At 31.4% G+C, this 17,843-nt stretch overlaps 5 protein-coding genes across 7 annotated transcripts; 2 read left to right on the top strand and 3 right to left on the bottom strand.

Annotated features, from left to right (window-relative positions):
• The first annotated feature begins 3,614 nt into the window (after positions 1-3,614).
• Positions 3,615-5,288, top strand: LOC116338207 (homeobox protein Hox-A2-like). The gene is made up of 2 exons (XM_031763325.1): positions 3,615-3,863; positions 4,093-5,288. The coding sequence occupies exons 1-2, from the start codon at positions 3,792-3,794 to the stop codon at positions 4,957-4,959; spliced, it is 939 nt and encodes a 312-aa protein (XP_031619185.1). The 5' UTR covers positions 3,615-3,791; the 3' UTR covers positions 4,960-5,288.
• Positions 5,289-5,290: 2 nt separating this feature from the next.
• LOC116338209 lies at positions 5,291-6,277 on the bottom strand. 2 transcript variants are annotated; one of them, XM_031763329.1, is made up of 4 exons: positions 6,068-6,277; positions 5,790-5,976; positions 5,600-5,722; positions 5,291-5,529 (listed from the first exon to the last, which is right to left on the bottom strand). In XM_031763329.1, the coding sequence occupies exons 2-4, from the start codon at positions 5,924-5,926 to the stop codon at positions 5,385-5,387; spliced, it is 405 nt and encodes a 134-aa protein (XP_031619189.1). In that variant the 5' UTR covers positions 5,927-5,976; positions 6,068-6,277; the 3' UTR covers positions 5,291-5,384. The 2 variants fall into 2 exon arrangements, with proteins under 2 accessions (XP_031619189.1, XP_031619188.1); XM_031763328.1 differs by having other exon boundaries at positions 6,101-6,275.
• A 269-nt stretch (positions 6,278-6,546) lies between these two features.
• Positions 6,547-7,943, top strand: LOC116338208 (chromobox protein homolog 3-like). Its single transcript, XM_031763327.1, has 3 exons — positions 6,547-6,812; positions 6,899-7,018; positions 7,107-7,943. The coding sequence occupies exons 1-3, from the start codon at positions 6,732-6,734 to the stop codon at positions 7,362-7,364; spliced, it is 459 nt and encodes a 152-aa protein (XP_031619187.1). The 5' UTR covers positions 6,547-6,731; the 3' UTR covers positions 7,365-7,943.
• Positions 7,944-8,249: 306 nt separating this feature from the next.
• Positions 8,250-11,827, bottom strand: LOC116338067 (cytochrome b5-related protein-like). Of its 2 annotated transcripts, XM_031763122.1 has the most exons (8): positions 11,721-11,777; positions 11,402-11,532; positions 10,696-10,796; positions 9,804-9,930; positions 9,514-9,723; positions 8,861-9,448; positions 8,774-8,787; positions 8,250-8,701 (listed from the first exon to the last, which is right to left on the bottom strand). In XM_031763122.1, the coding sequence occupies exons 3-8, from the start codon at positions 10,779-10,781 to the stop codon at positions 8,383-8,385; spliced, it is 1,344 nt and encodes a 447-aa protein (XP_031618982.1). In that variant the 5' UTR covers positions 10,782-10,796; positions 11,402-11,532; positions 11,721-11,777; the 3' UTR covers positions 8,250-8,382. The 2 variants fall into 2 exon arrangements, with proteins under 2 accessions (XP_031618982.1, XP_031618981.1); XM_031763121.1 differs by lacking the exon at positions 11,402-11,532 and having other exon boundaries at positions 11,721-11,827.
• A 1,036-nt stretch (positions 11,828-12,863) lies between these two features.
• Positions 12,864-17,298, bottom strand: LOC116338261 (homeotic protein labial). Its single transcript, XM_031763392.1, has 4 exons — positions 17,196-17,298; positions 14,194-14,286; positions 13,954-14,132; positions 12,864-13,805 (listed from the first exon to the last, which is right to left on the bottom strand). The coding sequence occupies exons 1-4, from the start codon at positions 17,296-17,298 to the stop codon at positions 13,641-13,643; spliced, it is 540 nt and encodes a 179-aa protein (XP_031619252.1). The 3' UTR covers positions 12,864-13,640.
• Between the last annotated feature and the right edge of the window lie 545 nt (positions 17,299-17,843).

Here is a 17,843-nt window from a genome sequence, read left to right as displayed (position 1 = left end):
TATACCGAGTCTCCGAATGTTTCATATAAACTTGCTATGTGATACCTATTGAATAACAAGCGAATATCAATCGCAATTGAATCAATATGCGTTATTTGGCAATTGCAAGGCAGGTTTATATGAAACTCTCGGAGAGTCGGTATAAAGCACAAAAAGTGAAAGAAAACTTTTTTTTCTCAATTCTCGAACACCACTAAATGTTCAATACACGCGTACACCAATTTCGCAATGTGCATTCGTTTTTCGAAGAAGTGTTCACGATGTATTTTGTTTTGGTTTGTATACATGCAGCAATGTATTTCATGCACATGCTCACAGATGATAGAATGGCCGGTAGTTCAATACACTTTTTCAATTGATAACGATAAAAATTGAAGCATGAGCATAGTATATAATAACAAAAGCACTTCGATTGACCCAAAATATTTTGTGAGTATTAACGTTTTGTTGCATTTGTTTTGTTTTCATATTTTTAGCGGCAAGCAGGTAATGTGTGGCTATGAGTTATGGAATTTTTATCATGAAAAAAGTCATAGCTGTGATGATATCACATACACAAATGGTAAATATGGTTAGACGGTCTATTGTTGAACAAGTCATTTTCATTGTATTTCGTTTTTGGCTCGTGCGATCGAAAACGATTTGGAAAACTTAATGTCATGGTACGATATCTTCGATCAGGTCTTCTTTGTATTTTGGCATGCGCTCTAATGCGAATTTTTCAATGTGGCTACAAAAATTAGCTACTAATTTCATTCTGGCAGCCGATAACCAAATCGATCACCATGGCACGAGCATGTGTTTGCATTGATAATTAAGGTAAATGATTTGTTTTTCAATTCAGAACGAAGACATGGTGCATTTTTATCAATGTTTCACTATACGACCGGTTCGTGCCTGCTCACAAGTATAGCTCTGAGAATTTTACAGAAATAAAACGTTGACTTTTTTTCATTTTCGTCATGAATTATCATACATTTATCTATTTTGTGGTTGCATTTATTATAAAAATAGTTCAAAAATAAACTATGGATAAATTTACCAAAGAATTGTTTTCGTTCTTTAATTTTCGATTTAAATTCTTTCTTCAAATTTAGTAACCAATGAACCAACCTTATATGAATACGGTAGAAAGTTACCGCTAAGAAGTGACAGTAAAAAGAAATATCTGCATATTTTTTATTACAATGAAGAACAAACGTACATTGTTTTCAAGCAAAATCGTCATATTGTAAACCATAAAAAAATAAGACGACTTCAGGCTTAAGCATTCTAACACAGCATCATGTAATTCAAGTGAAATTTATTTTGTTCTTTTCAATTCATTTTTTAAAAAAATAAGCATTTGTCGGACATTTTCTATTTCGATGAAAATTGTTACCTAGCTAGTACCGAAAAAATTTGCATTTTATTGCCGAAAGAAAGGACGCGTTCAAGAGGAGACGTTGCTAATCTCTTTTCGAAGAGAATTCTATGTCAAGAACAATTGGGTGTATTTTAAACTTAAAAAAATTGTCATTTTTCATTATTTTAAATATAAGAATGATGCATAAACGGCAAGGATGAATAACAAGTTGGCGTCAAATGTCTATCGTTTAACAATTGCTTTCAATTGTATTCATAATACCTTTTACAATTTAACAATAAAACATGGTACTCCGACAGTATTATTTCACATTTAGTCTGGACCAGAGATGTAACCAATGCAAATCCATACATTGGAAACAATTATTTTTCGTGTTTGCTGTTATTTTATGGCAAATAGTCATAAACAAAATGTGTGAAATAAGTTAGGGATAAGAATAGAGAAAACAAATGCTGGTTTATTGCTTGCAATTCGTACCTTTGAGGAAATACAGAAAATCAACCTAGAATTTCAATATACAGTAGGCACAATATGAAGTTCGGTGTACTCCTTAACGTTGTGATTAAGTTTTTTTTTGTTAATTTTTTTGGGCGACAATGTCGACGTGAAACTGAAACTTACAATTTTTTGCACGAATCGCCCAAGTATAAAACAATGGCCAAAATACGCAGCAACATGCTCTTAATACTTGTCGTCTCGTCTTAGTGGTGGTGTTTATCACACAATGAAAATTGGAATCATTGTCATAACCCAGCGCTGAGAAATATTTATATTTTCATCGATGCAACATAAATTTAACAAAAAATTCATTTTTGAAATTTGATTTTATATAAGTACAATGATTTCAAACATTTCTCTTGAACATACTCAAAAAAAAAACATTTTTCTATTTTATAAATGATGAAGTTTCTCTAGGGGATCGGATCTCGATCAGAACATAGCGAATTATTCGATATTTTGAGAATTTTATGCGAAATGATTTGTTAGCGATGTAGGCCAGTAAAGTAAACGATATGAACGATAGAAAATTCGCAAAATTTGTATGTTTTGTATGTATCAAATTATGCGATAACTTTTTGCGAATTGCTTGAATTATTTTACGAAAATGACGACTTTATCATACAACTAATAAGTTTTGTCCATTCGCGAATAGATAATTTCCCCTGGAAGTTTCTGCTAAATTCTGATGCTTGTGAATAAATCAAGATATATGCCAAACATATTTTAGCGCTGTAAAAGCTGATGTCAAACTGACATTTTGATTTATTGCTATTTCAATTCGTTGTTTAGATAAAATTCTGGTAACGCTTATTACCTTGAATAAGTTTGATTTTCTTTTCAATGGAAAATCTTTTTTACTCGTTTTCCGCACAAAATGATTTTTTTTAGTTAAATTTTCATTAATTGAATGAAACATATTTCTTGAAAAAATTGCAATAAAAGTGAACCATCATTTGTATTTTTATATGCTCGCGACTCATTGTGAAGGGCTTTGCAGACCCCCAAAGGGAATCACTGATGTAATAAGTTGTATATTAACAAGTGTTGCACGCAGTCTCGCTCGGTCTCGCTACAATGTTTATAAGCTATAGCTGTCCAGAGTCATGCGATTCAACCGAAACATTCTTATGATTTGAATACACAAAAAACCACATTGAATGTCGACATTGATTGTAATACAGCGATGTTTAAAAATCGGTTATAGAATTATATCAATTTTCGCAAAAAATAATATTAATTAAAAAGTGCATTTTTTCATAATTAAAAAGAACATTTTTCCAGTAGAAAAAATCATAGCTGAATGTTGGTTAGTAGATAAAATTTGACAGTTGTAATTGAACTGAATCAACATAGACATGCGCAAATACGAAATCGAACATTTCAGTAGGGTTATTTTCCATACGCGTTTGAAACAGACTCTTTTAGTTTACGAATTTTTACGATAACATCGTCGAAGCAACTGTCTCGAATAAAGACGAAAGTTAAATTTCGCCGTTCATATTACGGCTATAATTGGCTAGTACGACATATACAATAGAAACAAATAACCGAAAAAAGAGTCAAAGAAGAAAAACGAATAAATTCAGTCGGGCTACATATCTCGAGGGCTCTCTTCTGTCTTTTCTTATGAGTGTGTACTTGAGATTGGCATGTATGCAAATATGGTATTGAAAAGTCAGGTAAAAAGAGTATACTTTTGGTGACATTTGGTGTCTATGTATTTGTCACCGTACATTTTTATTGGTATTGTAGAACACATATTGAGACATATTTCTTTGCAAATCAAACTAGAATTTCATTGGAACGCAAAGTATTTCACTTATCATCCACTCAATTGTTTTTGACGTGCTAAAAATTTCAGTTTTAGCGAAAAATATTTTAATTTCATTTTGAAAGAACTTTCAAAGAAAATCAACAATCGAAAATGTATGCAATTCAACAATTTTATTACGATCCAGAACAAAGTTGCAATATCATTGCGATCCATCCAAACGCGGTATGTACTGTTATAGTTTGTTTAAATTTGTTCATCATTATAAGAAAATATTGAAAATGCCAAAGACAATAAGAACGCTAACAGTGTTTGTTATTATAACGAAAATGCATTATTAAATTTAAATGTTTAAATTATTTTTAATACTTTAATTTGTGTACAACTAAAATCAATTGTAATGTATACATCTAATTTTTTCAATTCTTTTTTTTTTCTTTTTCTCGAATTTTAGCACAATCTCGGTTCGTATACGGGATTGCCAAGCTTTAAAAATGTTCAAACGAATTACCAAACAACTGAAGTACAACCACCTGTTATACTTGGCAGGACTGGAAAACCGAAAAGATCCCGTACTAATTTCAACCTGGAACAGTTGAATGAACTTGAAAAGGCTTACAAGCGTTGTAATTATATGAAAGGTAAAAATCGCGAAGAATTTGCCAAAAGATTGAGAGTGAAAGGGCATAACGTGAAGGTTTGGTTCCAAAATCGTCGTGCGAAGGACAAGCGTGAAAATCAAACATCATTCAAGGCAACTGAGTCAACTGAGGCATCTGAGGCAACTGAGACATCTGAGGCATCTGAGGCCAGTTCCGTTGCATCATTTGCACCTTATTCGTCAATCGCAATATCGCCGTCATCGCACCTATCTGAAATAATAGCGGAAGAATTGGAAGCAGATTTGATGGAATACTATAACTTCCAATGTGTGAAAACTGAAACCGATACCATTTACCGTCCCATTTATGGAACATACATTTATAACGCAAATAGCCAAGAAGTACCAACTAATGAAATTAAACTGGAAGATGTTCAAGTCCAAAATTTCAATGAATCAAATGCAAATATTGATAATGTAATTGATGCTAATTTGCATGATTTTAACTTCGCTCAATTGCAAGACCAAAACCCAGATTGGAACTATGGACTTCTCACAACTCAAGCAAATACAAACGTGTACAGCACCCCACCAGAATCATTGAACCTAAACGATGACTTTTTAATTAAAGATTTGTTCAGCACCTTGTCTAATCCTCTCGACACGAGTAACTGGATGATCTATCCACCCGGGGAAACACCCGATTTAATTGAAATTTAAATCATTTTAATCATAAACAAACAGCAATGAGACGCTACGATCCAAAGAAATGAATTGTACAAATTTAAAAAATGCGGCTTTAATAGTGGTGATACCGTCTTCGTTTAATGATTCATAGCATTCCTCTGCCAACTATTCCGACTTGACAACATTAGATTTGATTTTTTTTTAAAGATAGATTGAATTGAGACAGCCAGTTTTTAGTGGTGCATTGTCTTTTATTAATTATAAATTATTATGCATTCTTGAATAGATTTTAGTCGCGTCGTACATTTGTATTGTTGAAAAAAGATTTTCAATTATAATATTAAAATTGTGCATACAACTTATGTGGTTTTATATTTATTTACTTCGATTTAAAAGTTACATAGTCGGCATGCCATCAAAAACGCATTGTGTCAGTCCACTAGCGAAAAGAATTTTCTTCACAAGTTAAACAAGTTTTCACTACTACATGAGCATGCACTTCCCGTATTTTCTAATGAAGAAATTGTCGTCATTTGCTCGTCGTTCTTTTCGTGTGTCAAACATTTGGAAATTTTTGCCGGTAGGTTCATTGTCGATGTCAATCTGAAAATATCGCAAACAAAAAATAAAATAGAATCAGGTCTCGGTACCGAATAATTCAATTCAAACCCACCGATTAACAACTGATTGAATGACAGCTTCAAGATCCAATTTAAAATTAGATGATGGTCCATCGCATTGTATATTTTCAACTAGTTTTACTAGATTCAAATGTAACTTCAGACTCATTTCAAATCTTAAGAAATAATCGCAAAAATTAATAAAATCGAATTGAATTCATGTTTTTCAATACAAAAACTCACTGTTGACGGGCGCATTCAAGCATTAATTCCTTTACATTATCGATACACCAATCAAATTGATCCTTTCCTTCAATGGCAAATAAAGCCGCTTTAAGTGCATTTGCTATGTTTTCTTCAAACTCTTTAAATGGGTTCATAGTCTTGTTCTCGTTTTTAATAGATGCCTTAATTGATGAAAATGTCTTGCCTAATCATGGAAATGATCGAAAATATTGAAATTTATAAGTTTTTCTACTCAGAATTTATACAATTGTATGAACTGAACACGAAATCAATACCAATCACAAATATATGCTAAACGTCACTCTTACCCACGTTCGTTCAGTATGCAGTAGAAAACACCAGTTTTAACAAAATCAGTGGTTATTGAAAGTGAAATGTTTCATGGAAAAATTCCAAGTTTAGTTTCGTATAAAATGTGAGAAATCAATAAATAAAGTACAGTTCTTGGTATTCACCACAGCACATCATATCATACGCACACTATAAAAGAGAAAAGTGCTTCTTTAACATTTCAAGCAACGCATCAGTTGCTATGATACTAGTGTCAGAAACTAACACAGATGAAAGTGCATAAACAAAGACACAGTAAAGGATTCACTATGAAGTGATGCCATCTCAAAAGAAGCAACAATTACATTGAAAAAATCTCGTTGAAATGCTTATACACTTACTGTAAGTGACTTACACACCAACGTAATCATACGTCACAGTCATTATGGCCCATGCAACATTTGCTTATTGTATAACATCAGTAAATTTTAGTCGCTATTGCACTGTTTTACAAGACGCATGACATTTTCATTGCAGTGTTCGCATATTTTACTATTAATAATTACGATTGTTTTGCATGAAATTTGATCACATTTGCTTTTGAATTTGATTTTTAATTTTTAAACATTGTCATTTGAGCCACAAGCATTCATTCTGATCCAGTAAAAAATGACATCAACGGAACCAACAAAATTGATTGATGTATCTAATGATACCAGTGCATCTGGTGAAACGTCAAAGGCGAACAAGGTAAATGATTTTCTATCAACTGCAAATATTGTTTTTTTTTTTATTTTGTCTTTTTAATTCATATTGATTTGTGTTTATTTCCACAGTCTCGTGCCATAAAAAAAGGTACTCAATGTCGTAATACGACTAGACCTGCTCGACATTCAACTCAGCAAAAGAAAGATATTACAAAGTCCAGAATACGTGAAGAAGGCAATGTAACCGAGGTGTGTACCATCTTTGTGGTCATTACTTTTCACAAATACCTGAATATCATATTCGAAAAATGTTGTTCTTTTTTTTCTCAACTCACAGGCGACATCGATGTTGGGAAATAATTCCAAATCTCGAAGTTATAAGCCTGACGACGAGACTGGAACGATTTTAGGCGCGACTGAAGTCAACGGTCAACTTAAATTTATTTTCAAGTGGAAAGATCAAGTTGAACCAACAATTGTTTCAAATGAAGTGGCCAAGCATCGATATACAAACGCCGTACTGGATTTCTATGAAAGTTGCCTAAGATGGGATGACAGTGAAAATGACGAACACAAATGTGTGCTTAAAAAATGACGCACATCTATCACACATATCATATTAATTGGACAAACGTTTTCATTCAAAATTAAGTGGTTAAATAAACAGATAAAATGTCATCTCAAAAAAAAAGACATTCTATGTGAAACACAAGTGAATTTCACTAGAGAACGATTTTTTTTTAAACAAACATGAATTTTCAAATTCGAATACTTTCGAATGTTATCATTTTGAATTATTTCTTTAATCCGGGTGAAAATTTAACGCAAATATATATATATATATTAATGTAAAAAACTTTGATTACGTTGAAAGTGAAAAAGAATGAATTTGTATTCACGAATAAAGGTAATTAGGCGAAATATCGTATTTCTTATGTGCAAAAGAATTGGCTGACATATAAGATCATTTTGGCGCCACCAACAACAAAACTAGCAATAACATAGTAATTTTGAATAGCATATCGCAGGTCAACATTTTGTTGATATTGATAGTGAATTTCTTACATACTTAAATTCTTTGGAAATTAAAAATATTATAATTTTACTGTAAATAAAAGACGTTCTGTCTGTAAAACATTAACAAAAACAATAAATATACACTTTGAATGCACTACACTGACATTTTTTCAATTTCTTTAAATATTTTGGAATTTTTGCTTATTAATCACTGTTTCTGTGTAACTGATATTCAATAGGTAATCAATGTTTTAAAAAAATGATTAATTTTTTGACAAAACAATAGTTTCATTTTTTACATTGCAAATGGCCACTAAAAAATGTGTTTGTTTACTTTTTCAAGTCATTTGTAGATTTGACCTACCGTTTTATTGCACTTGTATGATTATGACAGCAAATTCAAGTGGCATAATCTCAATTTCATGATATGTCATTTAATTGTGAGTGATTACAATCGAAGCACTTTAATAAGAAAAAAATATCAATTTTATTGATTTTTATACTACACACAGTGACTTGTATTCTACAAAAAATGTCAATTAATATAAAAAAATATCACGTTGTCACCTTTTTTTACACATAAACATGTAATTAAGTTATTCGATTTTTTTCTGGATCTGCTTGCGTCGCAATTTTTCCAATGAATCGAATGTTTTTGGTGAATTTCGTGTCAATTGTCGTAATTGACCGTAAATATGGTGATACCATGGATATGCTTCAAGTTCAATTTCGAATTCGTTCATCGTTTCGAATAAAATCGGATACAATGATGATAATATACCATGGTCAATCGTTGGGAAGAGATGATGTAACGCATGATGACCAAAATGTGTTAAAGCTAGAAAATGATGCTTTCGCAAATCTGTATTGTCCATTATTGTGTCCATTGAATAAATTCCCCAATCCAAATCATCTCTGTAATTAAAGAAATCAATGAGTTCTGTGTCAATTTCAAAATGAACAAAAAAAAAATCTTTTCGAACTAACCGTAGTTTATCCATCTAAAAAAAAAGTTATAAAAAAAATCATGAATTAATTTTTAGTTGTCAAATATAATTCAGATGAAAAAATTACCTCGTGCAATGTATCTGGATGGTGATGTCCAGCATTTAATCCAATCAGATGAAAGATGAAGCTATTAGCTAGTATAATTTGCATCCAAACTTTGAAAACGGTGAATGGATTTGAATTGCCAAATATGAGCATTGCAAAGGGTACGGCCAATGGTACCAAATCGCTTGATTGGAATAAGTTTGTTTTGGATGTGAATGAAAATAGAATTCGTTTCACCAGTTGATCGAGGCATACAAAGGTGTAAATAATAGGACTGTAAATCCAGGAAATGAATCTCTGGCCGAAAGTTTTGGTTTTCATTGGAATCCAACAAAGCAGCGGTTCGAATAGTGTCACTTCCAAATCATGCAATGAATTTGGAAACAAATGATGCGACATGGCGTGACTAATCCGCCATTCTTTGTAGTTGAAAAATGATAAATTGAAGTAAAACATTCTGAAGTTATCCCGCCGATGAAAGAAATTGTGAGCTGAAATCACTGTGTAACACATGCATAAACCGGACAATATCATTAGATATCGATTGTCATATTTGGCGCTGAGTATTGATGTTATGAAGGTTAAAACCAACAACATATCGATAAAAACCTGTTTTCAAATGGAAAAATATATTAAATTTTTTTATTTATCTAAATCTTAAAAATATCTCATACTTTTGTCATCAATTCAGCCCGCTTTGGATTTAATGTTTTCAGTTTTTCACGAATTCGTTGTCTCAATGTACGATAGAAACCAGTTTCTTTGAATGTGAATTTAAAATTTCTCGGTAACTTGGCATCTCGAACACAATAGTCTTTCAACAAATGCTCGGCTTTGGCAAAGTTTATGTGATGCACCTCAAATGCTTCTGTTATGTCTGTTCCCTAAGAAATTGAACGAATTTTTTTAATTAGTCGTCAATAGCAAAGTGGCGATAAATATTAAGTAGAATAATTGTTATCACTTTTGTCAGCTTGATCCAGTCAGTGCCACCCGGATGCAAATCAATAAATTCAGTAAGATCATACAAAGTGTCATGTACTCGCCAGAAACCTTCGGCATTATCATCTTGCTTTCTGCTTTGCATCCATCTGTAATACACATAACAAATCAATTAATCCCTTAGAAGAATTGTATTTAAAATAGCATTCAACTCATTGCAATAAATATATGACGTCTATAAAATTGCATACAAAAAAAATGTAAATAGAATGAAATTTATCACAAATATAAGAAAAAAGATAGAAAAAAAATTATTATTTTTTTTTCAAAAAATTTCATCATAAAACCAATGTTTTTAATGAGCATCATGAATTTTATAATGCGAGTAAATATTCAAATCTCAGTTAAAAATCGACATCATTAATTATTGAAGAGATAAAAACAAGAAACACCATTTTGTAACATATACATTTGATTGTCACATAACCTAGTACATATATACGGCTTTTCAACACTCAAACTCTTTTGTTTGGACTTTATACGGGGCCATAAATGGCTTATAAACAATTTTTTTTTTTTTTTTAACAAATGTAAGATTTTACGGTTTTAAATCGTATTAAATGAACAAAATTGTTGAAACGGTCTTTGCCGTATCTTTATTCGAATCATGTTTGCTATTTTAAAATCAATATTTGCATTATTAAAAATTGCTATTAAACTGATTTTGAAATAACACTTTCTAATACTATTTTTTTGAGTAAGATAATTCTATAAGTCGTGACATGTTCTTGAAACACTTTTTCTAGCTATCAAATGCTGTAATCTAGTTCATGTTGATTTTTTCTTGCTTGAAAATTTGCATGTTTGAAAATGGATGAACAAATGAATTGAATTATTACAATAATTATTCTTACTTGTATGCATTTAATTTCACTGGGTTGATCTCTTGAAACGATGGATAATTACGGGCAATTAATGAGAATCGCTGTTTTGACGTCATAATGCCCAACTAAATCTGTAAACATAAGATTAAAATAAGTCACGTAAGAATTTCTAAAAATATCTCCAATTCTTTTCGTGGCTTTGGTTTGTTACTTTTGTTTTTTTTTGTATATTTAATTTTTTGGATTTTTTTTTAAATTTTATTTCAGCCGAAAACCACAAAACTTAATATAATTTGGGACAATCTTTTTTTTGTGTTTTGTATCTGTTTCGGATGTTGTATCACAGATCGATGTTACACCTCCAATCTTAGAAGGTTCGTTTATCAAAATTATCACCAGTGTGTGTGTGCCTATCAAGTACTTTGAACTGTATGACCATATAGACTCACAAAGTGTTCGTTTCAATAAGCTTGAACTAGACCTTAAAAAAGACACCAGATGCTTTGAATGAATAAAATCGCGATTGTAACCTTCGACGAAATGCCATCGAACGTTTGTACATATTGTCTTTGTCATGTTTAACATATACATCGACCGAACACTGAATAAATGTGCATGTTTTTCTGTAGAAAAATACAAAAATCGTTGACACGCGGTTGTATTCGTATTCGAAAAAAGAATGGGGAAGTCATTTCCTTAAACAAACAAATCGTCAATAAAACCTTAAAAACATTACCGATGATTTTTCCGTGTTGTTAACCCGTGAATTTTTCCAATGTGATTATTTGAAACTTGCTTGTCATTTTTTAAAGAAGTGTACACTTATACTTTGTTTGAGTAAAAAAAAAATAGTCCGGCACTTTTGAACTTTGACATTCCGAAAAGAAAATAATCGATTATAAATGCAATTAATTCAATTTGAAAATTAAAATAATATTTGAAGTGCAATTGTAGCCAGATCGACAATTTTAGTAGACACAAGTTATAAACCAACTATTGTCAATGATAGCAGTGTTCTTATCACTTGAACTTTTGATAAAATACTTAGAACTTACATTCATGCGTCCGATGTTATAATTGCGAGCTACCAAGTCCAATGCTGAACAAAACTGCAACACAACTGATCATACGGTCAATTTTAGCGCCCACTTTTGATAGCACTTCAATCGAAATCATTCACATTGATGCGAACGCACATCAACACACAAACGAACGGCGGAACGTGAACGAAATGAAATGCGTGAATAACAATGTATAGCATTTCGCATTGTTCATGTAGTTGTAGCCGCTATCAGTTGAGACGCGATGTAAACACAATATTCGTTGTTTATGTTTACTGCTGACTCTTTCAATTTTGCATGTATAAGTTAGCACACTCTTTTGTTCACACACATTCGTCGGTGTTTTCTCACATTGTTCTATGACAGCAATTATCATTCTGGTTTTTTAACTGTTAATCCTTGTATGCGTTGGAATGCAATACGAAAATAGTTAACATTTTAAATTGTAACATGTAGAATAAAGTAGGATAATTAATAAAAAAATATTCATAACTATCTATTAATTACATATTGATACATAGCTACGTGCTACGGCAGCAATTTTTCTTGAAATTTTGATCTTAATTGCGATGTAAAAAGTTGATTGATTTTATATCATTCTTTCACATTTTAAATAGCTTGAAATTAATTTGTAATTACACATTTAAAAGAGATAAAATTCCCTTCGACTAGCCGACCATCTCGGCTGTCATCTATATGTTCCACACAAAAACAACGTGTAAAAGTCTCGATGCTTTATTCCGAACTTTTTGGTTGAAATGGAGACGGTCGACTCACTCAGTATCATTTCCAACGTAGTTTGTGATTGTTGTGTTAACATTTGTATGTTACACAGAAAAAAGACTTACGCATTGTTTGGTTTTGATTACAAATGAAAATGTTATCCATTTCAAAGTGATTTGCTCGATTCTTTCTTACCTTTTTCTGTTGTTTCTTCCTTGCATGGAATTGCGTGTTTTATTAGAAAAAAGTGCACTCACCTCATTAAAATAAATACATTAAAACTGGGAGCAATTAATGAAACTACCATTCAGAATTAATTGTTTGGTGAAGATTCCAAGATTATGTAAAATATGAAAAATGGTTGAGAATTTTGTAATTTATTGTTATTTGATTTATTTTCGATATCCCTGAGAAGAAAAAAAATTCAATATGAGTGCTTATAAGTCTAACTTATGGAGAATTAAAGTTCTAGTAAATTCATTAACTGATTTTTGAAATATTTACACACTTATATACTTAAAATGCTATCATTTCAGTTTATTTATTCTTTTAAATGTCGTTACATAATAACCTGATAGATTAATGATTTGATATCTATTGTTTGAAGTTCACCGACTTTATCGATTCAATTACAGCATATATCTTTGAGAACAAAATGGTATTTGTGAGTGTGTGTGTGTGAGTGTGATAAGTTGAACGGTTAAATTACCTCACTCGTGTTCGAAATACAATAAAAGTTAAATATGACATTATTTGGAAGGAATTGCATGTTATCAAATTTGTATAAGTACATTTATTTTTGCCAGACAAAGTTATGAATAAAAAAAAATAGACGGAATTAAGAAATGGCTTTGCATGAGAACGACAAAGCCCAACAAATGCTATTTTGAAACACGTTATTTAGATGTGTGAAGTGTATAAATTAATATTCTACTGCTACTACTGGGATCGAACGTATCCAAGCGTAAAAGCTGGCTGGCTCACGCTCACGCGCTCGGTTTTCTTATCAACATTTATTATCTAACTTTGGCTTTGCATCAACTATAAATACAATATTATTCTATATAAAAAGTCCACCAGTTAACATGTTTAATGCAATTTTTTTCACTCTCTCTCTCTTGATCCATTCATAGCTCCATGGTGAACGCTTCGATTTTTCATTTATGCATTTGGTTAAACATAAAATGTGGTTTAATTTGAATCTCGACTGTTTTCACTGCTGCCGGGTAGATGCGATTCGTTAGTCATGGTTTGTGATGAATTTGTCGGTGATTGGTTTAATGGTTCAGCTGGAATTAAACCCTCTTTGATGCGTTTCTTCTGTTTCATTCGACGATTTTGGAACCATATTTTAACCTAAAACAACAAATTCAATTTATATTGATTAACAACTTCTATTTCTCCATTTCTTTCTCTTTCTGAACATAACAGAGAGACAAATACAATTGAAGGCAATTTAAAGTTCAATTAGCATAAAACGGAAAAAAACAATACATGTGCTTACTTGTGTTTCATTTAAGTTCAGTGCATTGGCAATTTCGATGCGTCGAGCTCTTGTCAGATATTTGTTGTAATGAAATTCCTTTTCTAATTCTGTTAATTGCTTATTCGTGAAATTCGTTCGAGCCGAATTGTTATTATTGTTTAACAACAATGAATTGTTGACGGCCGTCGTTGGGAGACCTAAAGCAATGACATCCATTGGTTATTTTTTATATTTTCCTCCAGAAATGTTTCAACATACCTAATAGTGAATTGGGCAAAACACGACATGCACCGCCATCCATTTGATGGTTATTCAATGAAAACTCCTGTAGTGTTGTTGTTAGTTTGGAAACTGCAAAAGAAAGAAAATATTCAATTTCAATTAATATAAATGCCCAAAAATGCAAAAAAAGATACAAATTACAAAAGAATGCTAAATTAAAATCCACCGAATTTTGTCTCCAAAGACACGAAATTGCGTAAACAAGACACAATTGATTTACCGACGGTAATTTTCTATTTTTATTCACATCTATTGAGTAAGTCCAATTCATTGAAAAAAAAAGTCTTTTATACGTAACCATATGTCTATATGACCTGTAAACGTTATCACCACAAACGAAAAATGAAAAATTCTTTCTAACAAAAATGGCGTGTAATGATTTTTATCAGGAATTTTGAGTGACGTGAACACGAATTGAAGAAAAATAACAAACAAGGAGACCGAACGAAATATATCATGAAATAATATCGATTTCTTTCACCCAGACATGGTTATGCAAACAACCAGCACGCATAAGTGTGTTCCACAATCAGCACTCATCGTGATGATGTTTTTTTTTTCTACAAAAGATTGCATATATTTATTTAATGTCATCGAATATGATCGTCATGGATTAAAATTTTCTGTTTGATGAAATATATTTCGTGCTAATTATGACGTGTCAACATGAAATAAAACACACAACTTTGATATTTTCGTTGATGGAATCCAGTTTTAATCGGTTTTTAAATAATTGTGTGTAAATTTAAAAGAGAAAAACAAGGGACAATCACTCATCTATTGTTTAACTTGTGTGAAATTGAAACATGTAATTCATGTCGATTTATTTACTTGCCAATTTATTTTTATAGCTTTGACGTCGATTTTTCGATACAATACCAGTATAGTCTTTTTACAACTTAAAGACCTAATAAAGAACAACAACTTTGTTTGCCATCGCATATAATCGTAATCAATTTGGCTTGTCGGTAATTAAATTCAAATTTTAATATCAAAAGGCATGTTCCGCTATATTAACTAAGCACTTCCGACGACGCATTTTGATTAATTTGCAATCAACAGTTGGTTTGATGATGTCTTCATATTACAACATAATTTGCATGGTGGAGAATGTAAACCATTTCCCCTTTTATGGATTATACATCATTATGCCTTGAATGATGAACATTTCTTCTAAATCTCTCAATTATAACATGAAATCAGAAGCTTGATGGTTTCCGAGGTTTAAACATTGAGCTATTTTCTTTTGGATGAAAAAGTAAACACTCAATTTTAAGGACTTTTTTTATTGACACCACTTTTGTACTAAATAAATATGTCTCTTTTGAATTTGGTTTTTGAAATCAGTCGTGATATTCGTAATTTATTGCTATTTGACTTGAAAGCAAATATATTTTGTTGGTTTTCGGTAGTCAATGATTAGACCAATAAAAGGATTACTCTTGACATCATATTTAATTAAGATATGACCTCGAGACTAACTTATCCACTGATATATTGTCTGTTCCATTATAAATATAATAAACTTGGATGTCTTGTTCCAAAAGATACGAAAAACAAATGAAAATGTCAACAACACCTGACAATGCCATGAATGATTATGCTCCACGGTCCACTGTATGTCCAGTCATGACTTTCGTACACAAAATAATAAAGGGTTGATTTTATTTCGGAACATTTATTTACACCTAAACTACATGTGATGTATTAATCGGATTAAGATCATTGTTTGTGCCAATCACACTAGGCACGAAATGGCCACTGGTTTTCATGGGAATGATACTGCAATATATACATAACTCGCTTGCAATTGTTTGTACTGTCATATTTTTGAGCTGTTTAGATTACTGAATATTGCTTCTGAAACGGTTTTTCAATTGAAAATCGTGAATCACGTTTTTGCTGCTGAATTTCGAATGCTTGAAGAAATTGGGCAAATTTTTATAAACAAATAAACTACCGAAAGGGCAATGTCTTTTCGGTATTTTTCTTTTCTCTTCGTAATTCAAACACTCTATCTAATTGAAGTAATCGAAAAAAAAAGTCAGCTGAGAACGGCGCATCTTTCAGAAGTCATGCTGATAAATAAAAAAAGAGAAATTAAAAATAGACATAGACATAGGCTATTCAAATCGAAATTACATAAAATGGTCATAAATTCCTTTGGAAGTCCAGAACAGTAGTGCTCATTCATCAAAAAGTTTCAAATTTTGATTGATCGTATCGTGGCAAAGAACATGTGTAAAATCTGTCATTTAAAGGTTTATTCGAATCTTGATCGGTGTCGGCAAAATGAAAAATGGAGAAAAATTCAAATCGTTCGCTTTCATCGATTATGATGACGACGGAAAAAAACGAACACGAAACAAATTGGTCGGCTGAAAAATTGTGCAAGATAAATATGAAAACGAAAAGGAAAAGAAAATTTGATCGAATTTGATACTCTTTTGGTATTCGATATTTAAGGTGATTTTTGCACAAATTTATTTTTGATATTCTCACCCAATTGTTGAACCATGAAATTCAAAAATGAATTTCATAAAAATAATCATTCGTTTGTTGTATTCAAGCAAATTCAAATCAATGTCAGCCTCAATAAGTTATCTTATCGCTATCGAAAAGAAGTCAAATTATGTAGTTAAAAAAAAAAACAATTTTTCGAGTCAGACATGTTACCGAAAATTGACGCGTATCACATTCTAGATAGGTTTAAGTAGACACGTCAAAGTTATTTCGGTCTCATTGTCAAAATTCACTTTTACGGAAGCAAAATTAAACAAATGAAACGACAATTACCCAAATTTTTGATTTGATTCGATTTTCATGTTTCGACTGTCTTGAAATCAATTCGAATATCCAGAGCTCGTGAAGAAGCTCATCGTGAATGGTTCGAAAAAAGTCAATGAGCTGTCACTAATTCGTAGATTGAAAGGTGGCGATAACGCAGTAGTCCTTCAATTAAATTCAAATCGAAGTACCTGTACTGTCAAGCACAATCTTGTTCGATTTGATATCGGCGCAAGTGTTAATAATTTCGAAAAAAATTAGTGTTTCAAGTAATTGCGAAATGAAATCATACATCACGTCGAAATAAATATTATTTTGGAGTAAATACCATCGCAATTTCCAACCAATTTAAAATATTCGTCGATTTTCATTTTAAAATATAAATTCAGGATACATTCGAAAAGGGAATTTTCATGTTCTGATTTGATTTCCATTTCAATTCTCCAGATACAGCGTTTGATTTAATTATTTTGAGTCCATTTTCTTTCAGCCGACCACATTCATTGCACAGCTATGCAAAAGGTGCACATTTTCAATTTCAATATGGCATTACATTCGAAATGACTTTAGCTACATGAACATAAAGTTCGGCCAAGCCAAAAATAATAACAAACACAAGAGAATACAATCTCATCCATTCATTAATGATGTCACATTGTATTTATTCAATTAAATGTTTTTGACTCGCTATTGGGGAGCCATTGTTTTTGATAAAATTGAAATCAGAAAATGTGTTCAAAAAGTTTTAGATATAGGTTTTCTTCTCTCGCTTGTTCCCACATGGAAAAAGTTAAACGACGCAAAGTAAATGCCATTCACGATTTCGATTGAATGTAATC

The sequence above is a fragment of the Contarinia nasturtii genome, unplaced genomic scaffold, assembly GCF_009176525.2.
Source record: "Contarinia nasturtii isolate CC-2019 unplaced genomic scaffold, AAFC_CNas_1.1 Cnas_scaffold_350, whole genome shotgun sequence".
NCBI classification, from domain to species: Eukaryota; Metazoa; Arthropoda; class Insecta; order Diptera; family Cecidomyiidae; genus Contarinia; species Contarinia nasturtii.
Note: the sequence above shows the minus strand (reverse complement) of the source record. Positions and strands in the feature narration are given on the sequence as shown.